The sequence below is a fragment of a genome, unplaced genomic scaffold (assembly GCF_019419815.1).
Source record: "Pyrus x bretschneideri cultivar Hongxiangsu unplaced genomic scaffold, Pyrus_bretschneideri_v1 Contig61, whole genome shotgun sequence".
Taxonomy (NCBI): domain Eukaryota; kingdom Viridiplantae; phylum Streptophyta; class Magnoliopsida; order Rosales; family Rosaceae; genus Pyrus; species Pyrus x bretschneideri.
The window spans coordinates 2,103,515-2,116,424 of NW_025999800.1; the positions used below are offsets into that span (position 1 = coordinate 2,103,515).

At 37.2% G+C, this 12,910-nt stretch overlaps 1 protein-coding gene across 6 annotated transcripts; it reads right to left on the minus strand.

Moving 5' to 3' along the window:
• Positions 1-4,796: 4,796 nt before the first annotated feature.
• On the minus strand, positions 4,797-12,602 carry LOC103932617 (GATA transcription factor 28). Of its 6 annotated transcripts, none has more exons than XM_048572419.1 (9): positions 10,089-10,458; positions 9,852-9,895; positions 8,413-8,753; positions 7,770-7,856; positions 7,543-7,676; positions 6,859-6,990; positions 6,364-6,481; positions 5,209-5,301; positions 4,797-5,105 (listed from the first exon to the last, which is right to left on the minus strand). In XM_048572419.1, the coding sequence occupies exons 3-8, from the start codon at positions 8,725-8,727 to the stop codon at positions 5,212-5,214; spliced, it is 876 nt and encodes a 291-aa protein (XP_048428376.1). In that variant the 5' UTR covers positions 8,728-8,753; positions 9,852-9,895; positions 10,089-10,458; the 3' UTR covers positions 4,797-5,105; positions 5,209-5,211. The 6 variants fall into 6 exon arrangements, with proteins under 6 accessions (XP_048428376.1, XP_048428372.1, XP_048428377.1 ...); XM_048572415.1 differs by having other exon boundaries at positions 8,413-8,834; positions 10,089-10,451; XM_048572420.1 differs by having other exon boundaries at positions 6,364-6,469; positions 8,413-8,834; positions 10,089-10,437.
• Between the last annotated feature and the right edge of the window lie 308 nt (positions 12,603-12,910).

Here is a 12,910-nt window from a genome sequence, read left to right on the forward strand (position 1 = left end):
GTTGCGCAGTTTCCGATGTAACGCCATAAGGACCATGAAATGTGTCAATTTTTGGCTGATTTGTGGAAGAAATGCTTCTGGATAAAGAAGATTCGATCACGAAAGAGTTTTGGTAGGCCCTGAAACTATGGATGAGTCTTCTCAAAGTATTCAGGTGATTAAGTTTAACCTGAGAGTAGCCAGGAATGGCAAAAGAGATTAATAGTTGAACATGTCACTAATCGAGTGTTTAACGTAGATGATCTTATAATTTTGAAGTTTTCACTTTAGAAAAGTATGATTCGGCTTGGAAAGGAAAGCAAATTAAGTCCTAAGTACATCGGACTTTATGTGATCATCGAAGAGTAGGTGAAGTTGCTTGAATTACTTCCAGAGTTATTGTAAGAGCATGATGTGTTTCATGATTCAACATTTTTAGAAATTTCATCACGAAAAGAAATAGTGAGATTTGGAAAGGAGACAAAATAAGTCTTAAGCACATAAGACCGTTTTTGACCACTAAAGGAATCGATGAAGTTGCATACAAGTGGTGATGTCTTCAGAATTGGCTAAGGTGCATAATGTATTATATTTCGATGCGTTGTCACTAGGTGGCAGATTCGTCACATGGAGTTCCGGTGCAACTATTGAGAATTAATCCGAATTAGACTGGTTAAGGAACCAATGACGACTTTGGATTGGAAAAAGAATGTATTGAGAATTAAGACAGTGTAATTGGTAAAGAATTTGTGAAGAAAGCGTTCAGCGGAAGAAATTACGTGGGAGAAGGAGAATCGGATGAGAGAGATTTATCCGAAGCTATTGTATGAGTTTAGATGATTTAGTTGGTTGTTGGAATTTCGGGGATGAAATTCTATAAGGAGGGAAGATTGTCACAACCCGTCCCGGAATTTTTAATTCCAAGGACGTGAAGTTACGAAAATGCCCTTAAACGGGACTAAGGGGCGTAAAGTTGGCATTGGTTTTTACTTGAAGCTCCTAAACTAATGTTAATTGGAATATTCATTAGTTTTAGGGACTTAAATTTAAGACTTAGAACTAGGTTTATATGTTATAACTTGATGATTTGGGGATTGGGTAGGACCCCACATCCCTCAAATCTCTCCCCATTTCTCGTACCTTGTCCCTCTCTCTCCTCCCTCACAAATCTCTCATTCTCTCTCAGTTCTCTCTCTCTCCTTCGAACTCACACGGACCACCCACAAAACCACCCTAAAACTATACCAACGAATGATCTAAGACCACCATCGTACTCCTGAAGACCACACGAACACGATGGTACCAATTTTAGGTGAGTTTCACTTCGGAAAACATGGATTTCAATTTCACCGTGTGTGTGCACTGTTCATGCACACGTAAAACTTGATGTTTTTGGGATTTTGAAGCTTGTAGGAAGCTTGGTGAGGTCCTAAGAAGCTCGGAGTGCTTCGTTTGAAGGAATTGGACGTCGGGATCACGAACTGTAAGTTTGGCCGGAGCTTTCGGGGCTGTTTCTGGTGAATCCACGCCGAGTTAGGGGTCAAGGCAGGTATGGATGTGTTCGTCTCGTCAATATCTTCATTTTGATATAAAGAACGTCGAAAATGGTTAAGAAATGAAGAAGTTATGACACTTTGAAGTTTACCCAGAAATTCCGGCAAAACACTCACCTCCGGCGAAACTAGTCCGGCGACGTGAGGAAGAAGACGCGCGCGTGGGCAGCGCGTATACGGGGCGCGTGAGGGCGCGTGAGAGCTCCAAATTGAGTTCTAAAAATTGTCACGTGTTCGTGACGTCGTGTAGATCACCGTGGTATATTCACATACCCAAATTGAGCAACGTATGAGAAAGTTATTGACGAATGTTTGTGTATGTGCGTTAAATAACGTCAATTTGGTTACTTCTCGTATAGGCGAGGCTTGTACGGACGTCGGGCATGGCTAAGGGAGGCTTAGGGACCTACGAGACGTCGATGTGATCTATGAGTGGGCAGTTATTTTTCAGTATATATATACGTATGCTTGACGTATTTCCCAGAAAACGTATTTTAAAAGAAATACGAATTAAATATCCTGTCATATATGCATCATATTTTAATATGTGCATTACCATAATTATGCATACTGTTGCATGGTGCTGAGAAGGTCCAGGTAAGCTACATTTGATATACATTTGATATACGTATGAAATACATTTGATATATGTATGAATTGGTGCGGTGGACGCACAGGTGGGTATCAGGTGAGTATTTATTGTTGTTATGATGATGTTGATATATGCTTAGAGAGCTCATAACCTGCACCCCCGGTGTTAATGCTCCCGACCTGAGCAGGGCACAGTCCTTCACGTGATGTTCACTTCCCGCACCTCATGCTCAGCTTGGATCCAAGCTAGGTGCACAGTCCTGTCGTACAAACCACATTAGGTGGTTCCGACTCGTAGGTGACACGCAATTATTCGCACAACCTTCACGTGATCGTAGCACTAGAGCGTATATATATACGTCACACCCAGGCCTGTCGTACAGACCACTTTAGGTGGTTCCGACTCGTGGGCAGGTTCAGTTTTTTAGTTATTGAGATTGAGATTTGAGCTCTAGATTCAGCCATACAGGTCACTTTAGGTGACTCCGGCTGCCAGTAACATGTTATTGATATGGTTTATACCTGAGCACTTGCATATCATTATGAGGCTTTGATTGGCATACCTGTGGGTATGATTGGCATACCTGTGAGTAGGATTGGCATACCTTGAGCTTGATTGACGTATCTATACATACTTATATATGTTTATTTTCTGGGAAAGTATACAAGTTTTACGGAGAGGGGTTACAAAGTTTTTGAGAAGTGTTTGGATTTGGAAAAGATTTGTTTTACTGACCCACTCAATTTTGGTTTTGCGCCCCTCCAGGTTCAAGAATTGCAAAGGTGTGGTGACTACGAGGAAATTCAATGGTGTTCTGACAGAATGGACCAAATGAGGACTCACCTTCAAGTGGTTCATCTTAGAAGTTGTATATTTTAAAGCTTCCGAACTGTGTAAATGGTTACGTCACTCTCACGTGACGGCCAACATGCCCTCATTCGGGACGGGGTGTGTCAGTTGGTATCAGAGTCTAATATTGTGAAATCCCACATCGCCTAGGGGACTGATCCTTAAATGTATATTCCCATCCTATCTAGCACGAGGCCTTTTGGGAGCTCACTGGCTTCGGGTTTCATAAGAACTCCGAAGTTAAGCGAGTAGCGCGCGAGAGCATTCCCAGGATGGGTGACCCATCGGGAAGTTCTCGTGTGAGTTCCCAGAAACAAAACCGTGAGGGCTTGGTCGGGGCCCAAAGCGGACAATATCGTGCTACGGTGGTGGAGCGGGCCCGGAAAGTGGTCCCACCCGGGCCGGGATGTGACATTGGTATCAGAGCCTATCCCTGGCCGGAAATGTGCCGACGAGGACGTCGGGCCCCTAAGGGGGGTGGATTGTGACATCCCACATCGCCTAGGGGACTGATCCTTAAATGTATATTCCCATCCTACCTAGCACGAGGCCTTTTGGGAGCTCACTGGCTTCGGGTTTCATAAGAACTTCGAAGTTAAGCGAGTAGTGCGCGAGAGCATTTCCATGATGGGTGACCCATCGGGAAGTTCTCGTGTGAGTTCCCAGAAACAAAACCGTGAGGACTTGGTCGGGGCCCAAAGCGGACAATATCGTGCTACGGTGGTAGAGCAGGCCCAGGAAGTGGTCCCACCCGGGCCGGGATGTGACACAAATAGTATCTAACAAAAAATGATCGCACAATATATGATGAACGGACACAATTTATGGATCCCCAGGATCCTAGAACTGAAAACCTTTTCTGACCCATTTGTCCAAAGAGTTAATTTTAAAACTTTTACCTTACTAAGACCTACTCTAACCTTTAAAATAAAACTCAGATTTTAAGTTCTAAACCTACCATAACTTGCTCTAATTCTTGGTTCAAATTTAACAACAGCTAAAATAATTTAAAAAAAAAAATCTTTTCATGTGTTCATATTCTTTCATAGTATTCTATGAGTTTCATAGGGTCGATTTAATAATTTTTCAATAATTACAATCTAAATATTTTTAGGCTAAAATGTTCATAGAATTAAATTTGGATGGTGTACATAATATTTTTTTAAAATTACTTTTAAAAAAAATTATTCTAAATTCATTCTTTAATAATCTCGGATTAAAAATTTAACGCATAAGAATTGAATGAGAAAAACTGTTTATAGGTTAAAACCTAAATTTTCCGAGGTAAAACTTTTTAAGTTTTAATCCAAATGTTGAAGATGGTCTAACAAGTGTGACAACTAACACACCAAGTAAATGAGACATTTTTATAAGTATTCAGAACTCTAAGTAAATATACTATGTGTTATAATATAAGTGAAGATAATATATATATCTTTACACATGAAGTAATGTGTTCCAAGTGTTTGGATAAATTTCTCTAAGTAGAGGAATTTCCAAAATATTCAAAATTACAAAGAATGTAAGTATACGGCAAACCAAGGTGCAATTATTCTCAAAAGGGTGTTACTGGGTGTTGCTAATCTACTTCCTGGCAGCGCTAATAATTAATTTACATATTATGATATGAATGAACGACATAGTTGAAATGTCATGAACTCATGGACCTAAGCCTTGTATCGATAAATTCATGTGTCATAAACATGAGTTGATTAATAATACCATGTGATTGTGCTACAATAATTCTCCAAGGAATGATAAATATATGAAGTAACTATAAGCTCGTGGGTGTGTCTGTGTGTGTGTGTCAAGAAACCAATTTATTTAACTAAAACAGCTGTTTGATCATCAGATAAAAAGTTCAGTTTTACAGACAATTACTTCGTTCAAGCAATGTCATCAAGGAGCAAGAAGATTGAGACTGATGTCAAAACGTATAGTTTAATTTACGTTCAGGAAAATCCTATGGGCACATCGTGCAGTGCCGCGAGACAGACTCAACACATCTAAAGGAAGATTAAATGAGAACTTCCATACTTACTTCGAACACAAGGCTCCGCTTTTTGATGGACTCTCACTGCCGTTTACCTTTCCGGGATTCTAAGAACCCCGTTGGCCTCCAAATTTCAATTCTGTAAGACAAGCAAAAGCAGAAGAGAAGTAAAAAAAAATCAAGAATGGTGGAATAAAATACCATTGTGTACATCTCAAAATCATCATAGGAACAAAGCATACGTTTTATAAATCGGGTTTGGCATCTTCATTCCTGCTCGTGGAAGGGTTTTGTACTGCTTGGGGTGCTGCCTTGGAGAGGTCCCTGAGAGTTCCCTATGGTTCATAGAGGCGACAACGAGTTCAATTAAATACAGCAGTAGAAGTTTAAGTGCAATTAATAGATAATATTTCCTTGTACATGTTAAAAAATGCTAAATGTAACAAAGGCCTCCGTATAAATGTTGACAGAATACTTGGCTCACAGATACATTACATATTTTCTTACGTGGAACTGTTTATTTAATTTCATCAACAAAATACATCCGGAAACACTGGTACACTAAACCCCAAATAAATTTCTTCCTTTTACAACCACCTCCTTGAAACAACTTAACAACTCAGTTCTTTCCTTCCTCAACACGTTTCAATATTGGACTTTTAATCACTCTCAGATCACCCAAAATTTCCATGTTTCACACTTTTTAACTTCTTGTTCACCCCTTCCACCACTGCCTTAAAATCATTGTTTAAGGACCTATATGATGAGACCGTGTATTCTAAATCGTACAGGGTAAAGACTACACCTAAAAAGATTACTAACCAAGTTATAGAACAACAGTTTGACAAAGCTGTAAACTGGCTTCTTCTCTAAAATCTCTGACATTCTAGTTTCCTCCTCCCAATTTGGTGAGAAATGAAATCTATCCATTTTAGAGCACACACCAATCTATCCCTAAATTAGATCAAGTTAACCGAGCAGTTTGCAGTTTCTTAGCTTTTGTTTCCCTAAACCTATCAAAATCCTTCATACTCCTAGTCATTCATTCTACTCGTTCAATTGTTCAAAACCAAAACTCAACTTGTTAAAAATAAAGTACACACCACCCAGGACTATATAATCCAAAGAAACCCAGCTTATCCATTCCAGAAATCATCCCCATCATGAGCCTATACACCCCAAAAAACCTCCCTCCCCTCCCACTGAGAAAGTAATACAAACAAAAACCGTGTGTTGTCCGTAAATGCAATTGCATATTGGGCGTATGGAACTGAATCTTAGTATCTTCTCAATTACCATGAGGACTGTAATATGCAATATGCTACCAAGCACCATTATTAAATAAATACATAAATCAACATCAACATATGGCGAATAAACAAGTCTCTGGTAGTTACCTTGTTTGCCCACATAAGTCCACATGCATTGCAAAGGGTTCTTGGTCCATCGGGTCCACGTCGCATCATTGGTGTACACTTCTCATTGGTGCCACAGTGTAGACAGCTGGCAATAAATCCGCAGTACAAAAAATGAGTTCAAATAGTTTTTAATGTGTTTTTTAACAACAACGATCCAAAATGCTATGTAGTTTTTCATGAAACATTATTTGGGGAGGGGAAATTCAAACTCGGGTCCTCGGATGGAGGCGTAAATGCTCTTCAGCCAGTAGAGCTCATAACATTGAAAACAACAGTATGCACTTTTCACTGCATGCTTACTGGTGATGCATATGCATCTAAGAGCTCTTCAAGACTATTTGGGCCCGCTAGCATATCATAATAAGTGCACTTCAGCAGGTTTCCGCAAGCTCAATATGTTACATCTATATCCTTTCCCAATTTAAATCTAACAATGCAGACATTAAGAAATTTGAATAAAACATGTTGACTTACACAGCCTCTTGAGGAATGGATCCATTAGCATCCTGATCCAAGTTCTCATTTGAGCCCCAACTTGTGATAGCTGATGCAGAATCATCACTGTTGGGCTTAGAAGATGTAAATTGACCTTTCTTTCGTTGCATCCTAGAACAGTCACAACAATGGTAATCATTAAGAGCACCAAAATTTTTTGTAGCATCATAATTCATTCATTAATGACAACCATTCAGAAATGAGTAAACAACAAACAGAGTGAAAACATGGCAACAAAAGAAGGGAAAAAGAACAATAAAGAAACTATTTAACTTTAAAACTTTCAATTTACACATGTAATATACATCATTAGATGCCACATGTACTGCTTAAATTCACAAATTTACAAACTAACATTGAGGAACTGCCTTATTAGTTGTTACATATTGTTGTCTAAATTTAAGTTACATTAAGTCCGTGGAATTACTGTTCATAATCAACACCCTAGCATCTCTAGTAGTATTTAGGCCATTTAGTATGCAATAGCTATTGGTTTGCAAACCGCTTTAAGTATTTGAATCTATACATAATTGGAACCATTTAACAGTTTTCCACCAATGATATTAGATCGAAGCCATAAAGTACAGCAAAGAACAAGAATTCTGCAAAATTTGAGCTAGTTTTCAGCATAATTCAATGAATATTAAAACACAGATGCCCTACCTAAGTGCCACCTCTTTGCGAACAGTATAACGAATCTTCTTGTCGAAATTTCTTTCTTTTCGTTTTTCACGGAATCTAATAAGTGAAGCCAGTCTTTGAGGGACACTCAACCGTTGTGGAATACTAGTAAGGGCCTGGTTGAATTTTTTATTAGCAAGATACTAAAACACAAATGGCTTTCAAGAACAAACGGCTTTCAAGAAACCACTTTAGATAAGTACAAATACCCTATTATCATGCTGGGTGGTTACTGGAACGGCAGGCATGCCTGGAGGTACTTCATGGCCCCCCAATAGTAGCAACACAGCTTGAACCTGAGGAAGGTAGTTCAAAACAACTCAAAAGCTTTTTCTTAGCCACAACGAAACAAATAATATATTTCAAGTTACTAAATGAATATTCAAAAGATTGCAGATTTCCATATGCAAAATCCTGAAACATGTACCAGAAAGTAAAAAACACGGCACTCCTAAAAGTAGATAGCTGGCTGAACTTGTGTATCAACATAAGTCCATTTAAGTTTATGATACCATACTTTATAAGTGTCCATTCAGTGAACAATCTGGTTTTACATAGAAAACTAGTAAGACTTCATTTATTATGTATGGCCATGTCCGCCAAAAGGCTCCCATCTTACCATCTGTGCACCCATGCTAAATCAAATATTTCAGCAAGTCATTTAATACCTCGTATTCATGTGCGCACACTATTATACAATCAAAAGAGGTCAGAAATGTGCATCAAACCAAATAACTTTAACTTATTCATTTGCGCATAACCATTACTAATCAATGCTTTAAACACAAACTATAATGTAGAGAAAACAATAACAAATTGAGCATAAAACTTCGAGAGAATCAATCAAATCACCTTCTCGGGTGACACAGAGTCAAACACAAAAACCTGACCCTGAAATGACAATGTGAGCTGGTCCCCATTATTGCTGCTATGGTCCACCATCCCACTACGCGTATCAGAGAGATTCACGGGCTCAGACTGTACATGAACTTCGGAAAGCTCAGCACCACCAGTATCAGCACCACTTCCATCATCATGATCATCAGCCACCCCATTCCCATTGCTCATCTGATGCAACCCCTGATGATGCTCATGTTCTTGCATGTATTGCAAATGCACTTCATCACTCATATGCATTGGCGCATCGCCGCCACTGATGTTATCCATTCTTCACTCCAAAATTACCACCACCACTGTTCCAAGATCACTACTTGTTTCAACAAGCTTGTCTAAATTCTATGTTTTTCTTCACGTCGCGAAAAATGCCAGAAAGTCTATCAATTCAAAATCAAATGAATTAGTATCCTGATAGGCTCATATTTATACATGTTTTTATCACCTTATCACTTGGATTATCTATAGTTTCATCCTTTAGTAGTAGTTTATTTGTGGTTTTCTTATTTTGTAGGACAAAATGCAAAGAAAAGAATTTCGAGCCAAGTGGAGTTTTGAGAGATTAAAGACAGTCCGTGAACATTCAAAGGAAGATCCCTAGATATCAAAGCAAGGCCTAAAACCCGGAGGTGAAACAAAATTTGGAAAATCTGGAATGTGGGAGTTTCTGTCCAGCAACTTCAGTGGGATGCCATTTATTCATCCAAAGGAACCAGATCACATACCACATATGGCTGGAAAGCTAAGTAAGTCTTCTTTTCAATTGCGCTGGAATCATGTCAATCTGATATCCCTACGATGAATTATGATCATTTTAATGACTTCTAGAACCATATACCCGTGTTATGTTCTTGCCATGATTATGAAATTGAGATTACAACTTACTAAAAACATGCACCATGTTCCGGGTTTTGTGTGGTTGCCTAAAAGTTTCCATCGTACTTAAGGAGTTTCAAGCTGTTTAATATAGGCATACACCATGCTCAGTTGCTTCTTAGAAGTATATAATTTGATGCATACACCATGTTTAGATTATAGAGTTGAGAAACTTAACCATCATCATAGGAATTGTTAAATGGAAACTTGAAGGCTAAGACCGGTGAAAATGTATGCCTTAGCCTTTAACGTCATTGTTTGTTCTTTAAATTTTATTATTACTTGTCTAATTATTTTCTTTAATTTCCAGTACCTATATTTTTGAGTGTTACTTTTCACAACCAATTTTTCCTTTAACTTTCTTGTTTGTTAATATTTTCAATTTCACTCGTTGATTAAGGTTAGTTTTCTGACTTAAATCACCGTCCCTACGGAATTCGACTTCGTACTTGCACCTCTATACTATCTACGCATCATAAAATGCAGGAAAACTGAAAAAAAATGCAGGAAAATCACATTACCGTTAGTGTAGTTAGCTGATGGTAGCATTCATGTGTTTAATTGCCTAGAAAATGCAGGAAAATTTAAGAAAAATATCAGAAATCTTCACAGAATGGTGCTAATATACTTGCATGTATGTGTGCGAGTGATTTTCTTAGCTGAAGTAAGTAATTGAGCTCGTTTTCCATATTTTTTACTCAAATTTCAACAAAAAAAAATGGAAGAAAATACTGAAAATTTTGGATCGTTGAAATTACCGTTCGAGGAGAAGATAATTCAGGACCGGAATAGCGGAATCCGAGACAGGAACATCTAATTCTGGTTACCTTTTGCTGATTGAGAAGAACGATGTACAGTAGAAAGAACAGAGGAGGGGAAACTTGAAATTTGGGTGGAGATGATGAAGGACGAAGATGCGTGGCCGTTGGATTTCTGGGAGAACTTTTTTGTGATCAACGGTGAGATGGCGATGCTCGGAGGGGACCGTGCTGATTGAAGTGTTTGGGAGGATTGAAGTTTGGCCCTCAATCCATATGATTTAGGGTTTTGATTGTTTGTTTATTTGGTTTTTTTTTTTTTTTTTCTCGTTGTTTTTGGTTTGTGAAAATAACCTGTTTGTTTATATAATAACTAGCATATGTTTATTTTTGTTTTTGAAAGAGAAGGAGAGAGGAAGAGAATGTGGGAATGAGAAGTTTTTTTATTTTTTATTTTTTAATTAGAGATATGTTATGATTACATGCAGGTGAGGCTTTGAAAAAAACACAGCAAAATTTGATTGTGTGAAATTACATTTCTGTCCCATATTTCTTATTCATGTTTTATTTTAATTAGAAGGTTAAACTGGTAATTTCATATGATTTTGGTTGACAATGAGTGTTTTATTAATTAGTAGAGATTAATAGAGGGAATTAGAAAATAATCTATTTCCCAAATAAAGGAAATAAAACTAACCTATTTCAAATTAAATTACTTGACCTATAAATATATTAAAACCATCATTTAATATTACGGTCTAGTAATATTTTTCTTCACTTGTAAGTGAAAGGTTAAGTTCAATTATCGGCAAATACGAATTTAAACCACATTATTGATAGCTCATTGGCTACGCATTTCCCTCCTTATTAGTATAGATAATATCATTAGTTAAAATACACACACATACATATATTAAAACCTAAATATTTAAGATTATGGGTGATTTTTGAAAGGAGAAGATTTTAAAATTTTGGATTTCAAAACGTTAGAATTAGACTTGATTTTTAAACTTAAAATTTTTGGAATTCAAGTTATCTCGAAAATTCAGAACATAATTCGTAAGTTCATATATTTTATAAAGTTTTTAATTTATAAATACATCTAAGACTAATAATAAAATACAAACATAGAGTGCATAATTCATAATTTTGGCTCAAAATTCGAAATCCCTAAATGCACTCGATTTCCATTTCAACTTGCACCCTTATTATGTACCAATAGTTATGCTTTTTGTTAATACTTTATTACATAAAAAATTCACTTATAAGCAAAAAAATTATTATTGCGCTGTAATTCTAGTGGCAACAAGAGTCATTGTTGAGACTTGAGACTTGTAATCACTCTCAATCGAATCTCAAGTTAATCCACTAACATTATTATTTGTCCAAAAAAGCTATTGAAAATGGGCTGGTACTATGAGATCTCGACGTTGTATTTACTCACATCTTTATCTCATTTTGATTGTATTAAATTTAGAAGAAAAAAAAATGAGAAGGGCTTGTGTGTTGAAAACATTGGCAGTATTGAAAACATTGGCAGTGTTGAAAATGTTGGCAGATTAATGAATGCCCACATAGATTTTTCAATACTCACACATAGTAATGTAGACTTTGGAAATGAAGGAGATCGTATCTTTCAAAGGGTGTAATTAATATGTTTGGAGTTGCTCTATAAATAGAGCGCTCCAACTGCTATCAAAATACACAAAGAAAAAAAGAAAGATCAATAACATCAGTATCTATTCCTCCTTCTTTTATTTGTCATCCCCTTGTACTATAATTACAGTGTGATATTTTACACCTGCTTCAATCATGTCATTAGTAAATGTTATCTCTCTAACTTTTACCTATTTAGAACATTGTGCAAGTTCCAGTGTCCCCTATATTTTGGTAGTTTTTTATCGAATGATAAGTAGAGATGGGCTAACAGTTATAGCAGACGAGAAAGCATGATTATTTACTTCTAATTATTTAACCTTTTACCCGTATAATTGTTTACCGCTTGAGTAATTGCATAAATTGTTATACTTATACTCATACTCGCTTATAAATAGTTAACCGTGCTCATTTAACTATAACCACATACCTATTTATCCGTTTTTTAACTCATTTACCATTTTTTTCCCATTTACCTTTGAGTCTCACTTTGTGTTTCCATCTTACCAACCACACAATAACCAATCGATATAAGCAAAACATATTACAGAAGAGGGGAAAGAAGAAGGTTCTGAAAGGAAGAATGGAATACCTTGGAAATTGCAAATGGACCGGCTTGTCATCGTTCGTGGCCCGGCCCGCCTCCCCCTGCTTCGGCATCTGCTTGTGGGTATAAATTACTCGATCGTCTGAGTGCCCCCCATTTAATTAGGGTTTAGAATGGAGACCATGAGCAGCAGGTAACGAAGAAACTGCAGTGGACCTATACAATGACAAGGACCTATACAATCTGCTTGAAAAACGTATGAGAAAGTCCACTATCTGTTTCCATAAAGAAGCTCTCTGGGGTGCGTTCTTCAATCTCTGAAGCTGCGCATCTGATGTGTTTATATGTGTGTGTGTGTACACACACACACACACAAAGATGATGTCTTCATTTATATAAATACACAAGTGAAAGATAAAAAAAACAATTTGATTTCCATCCCTTCTGCAGACGTTGAGAATCTGCAGGACGTGTGGGCTATGAATGTAGGAGAGGTCTTTAAGCTTCATGGCCTTGCATGCACATTGAACTGGAATGAGGTATTCTGTAAGAGTAATGTTATTTATATCATATTTTTATACCATATTTCTATATCAGGTGGCATTTGATGTGACATTTT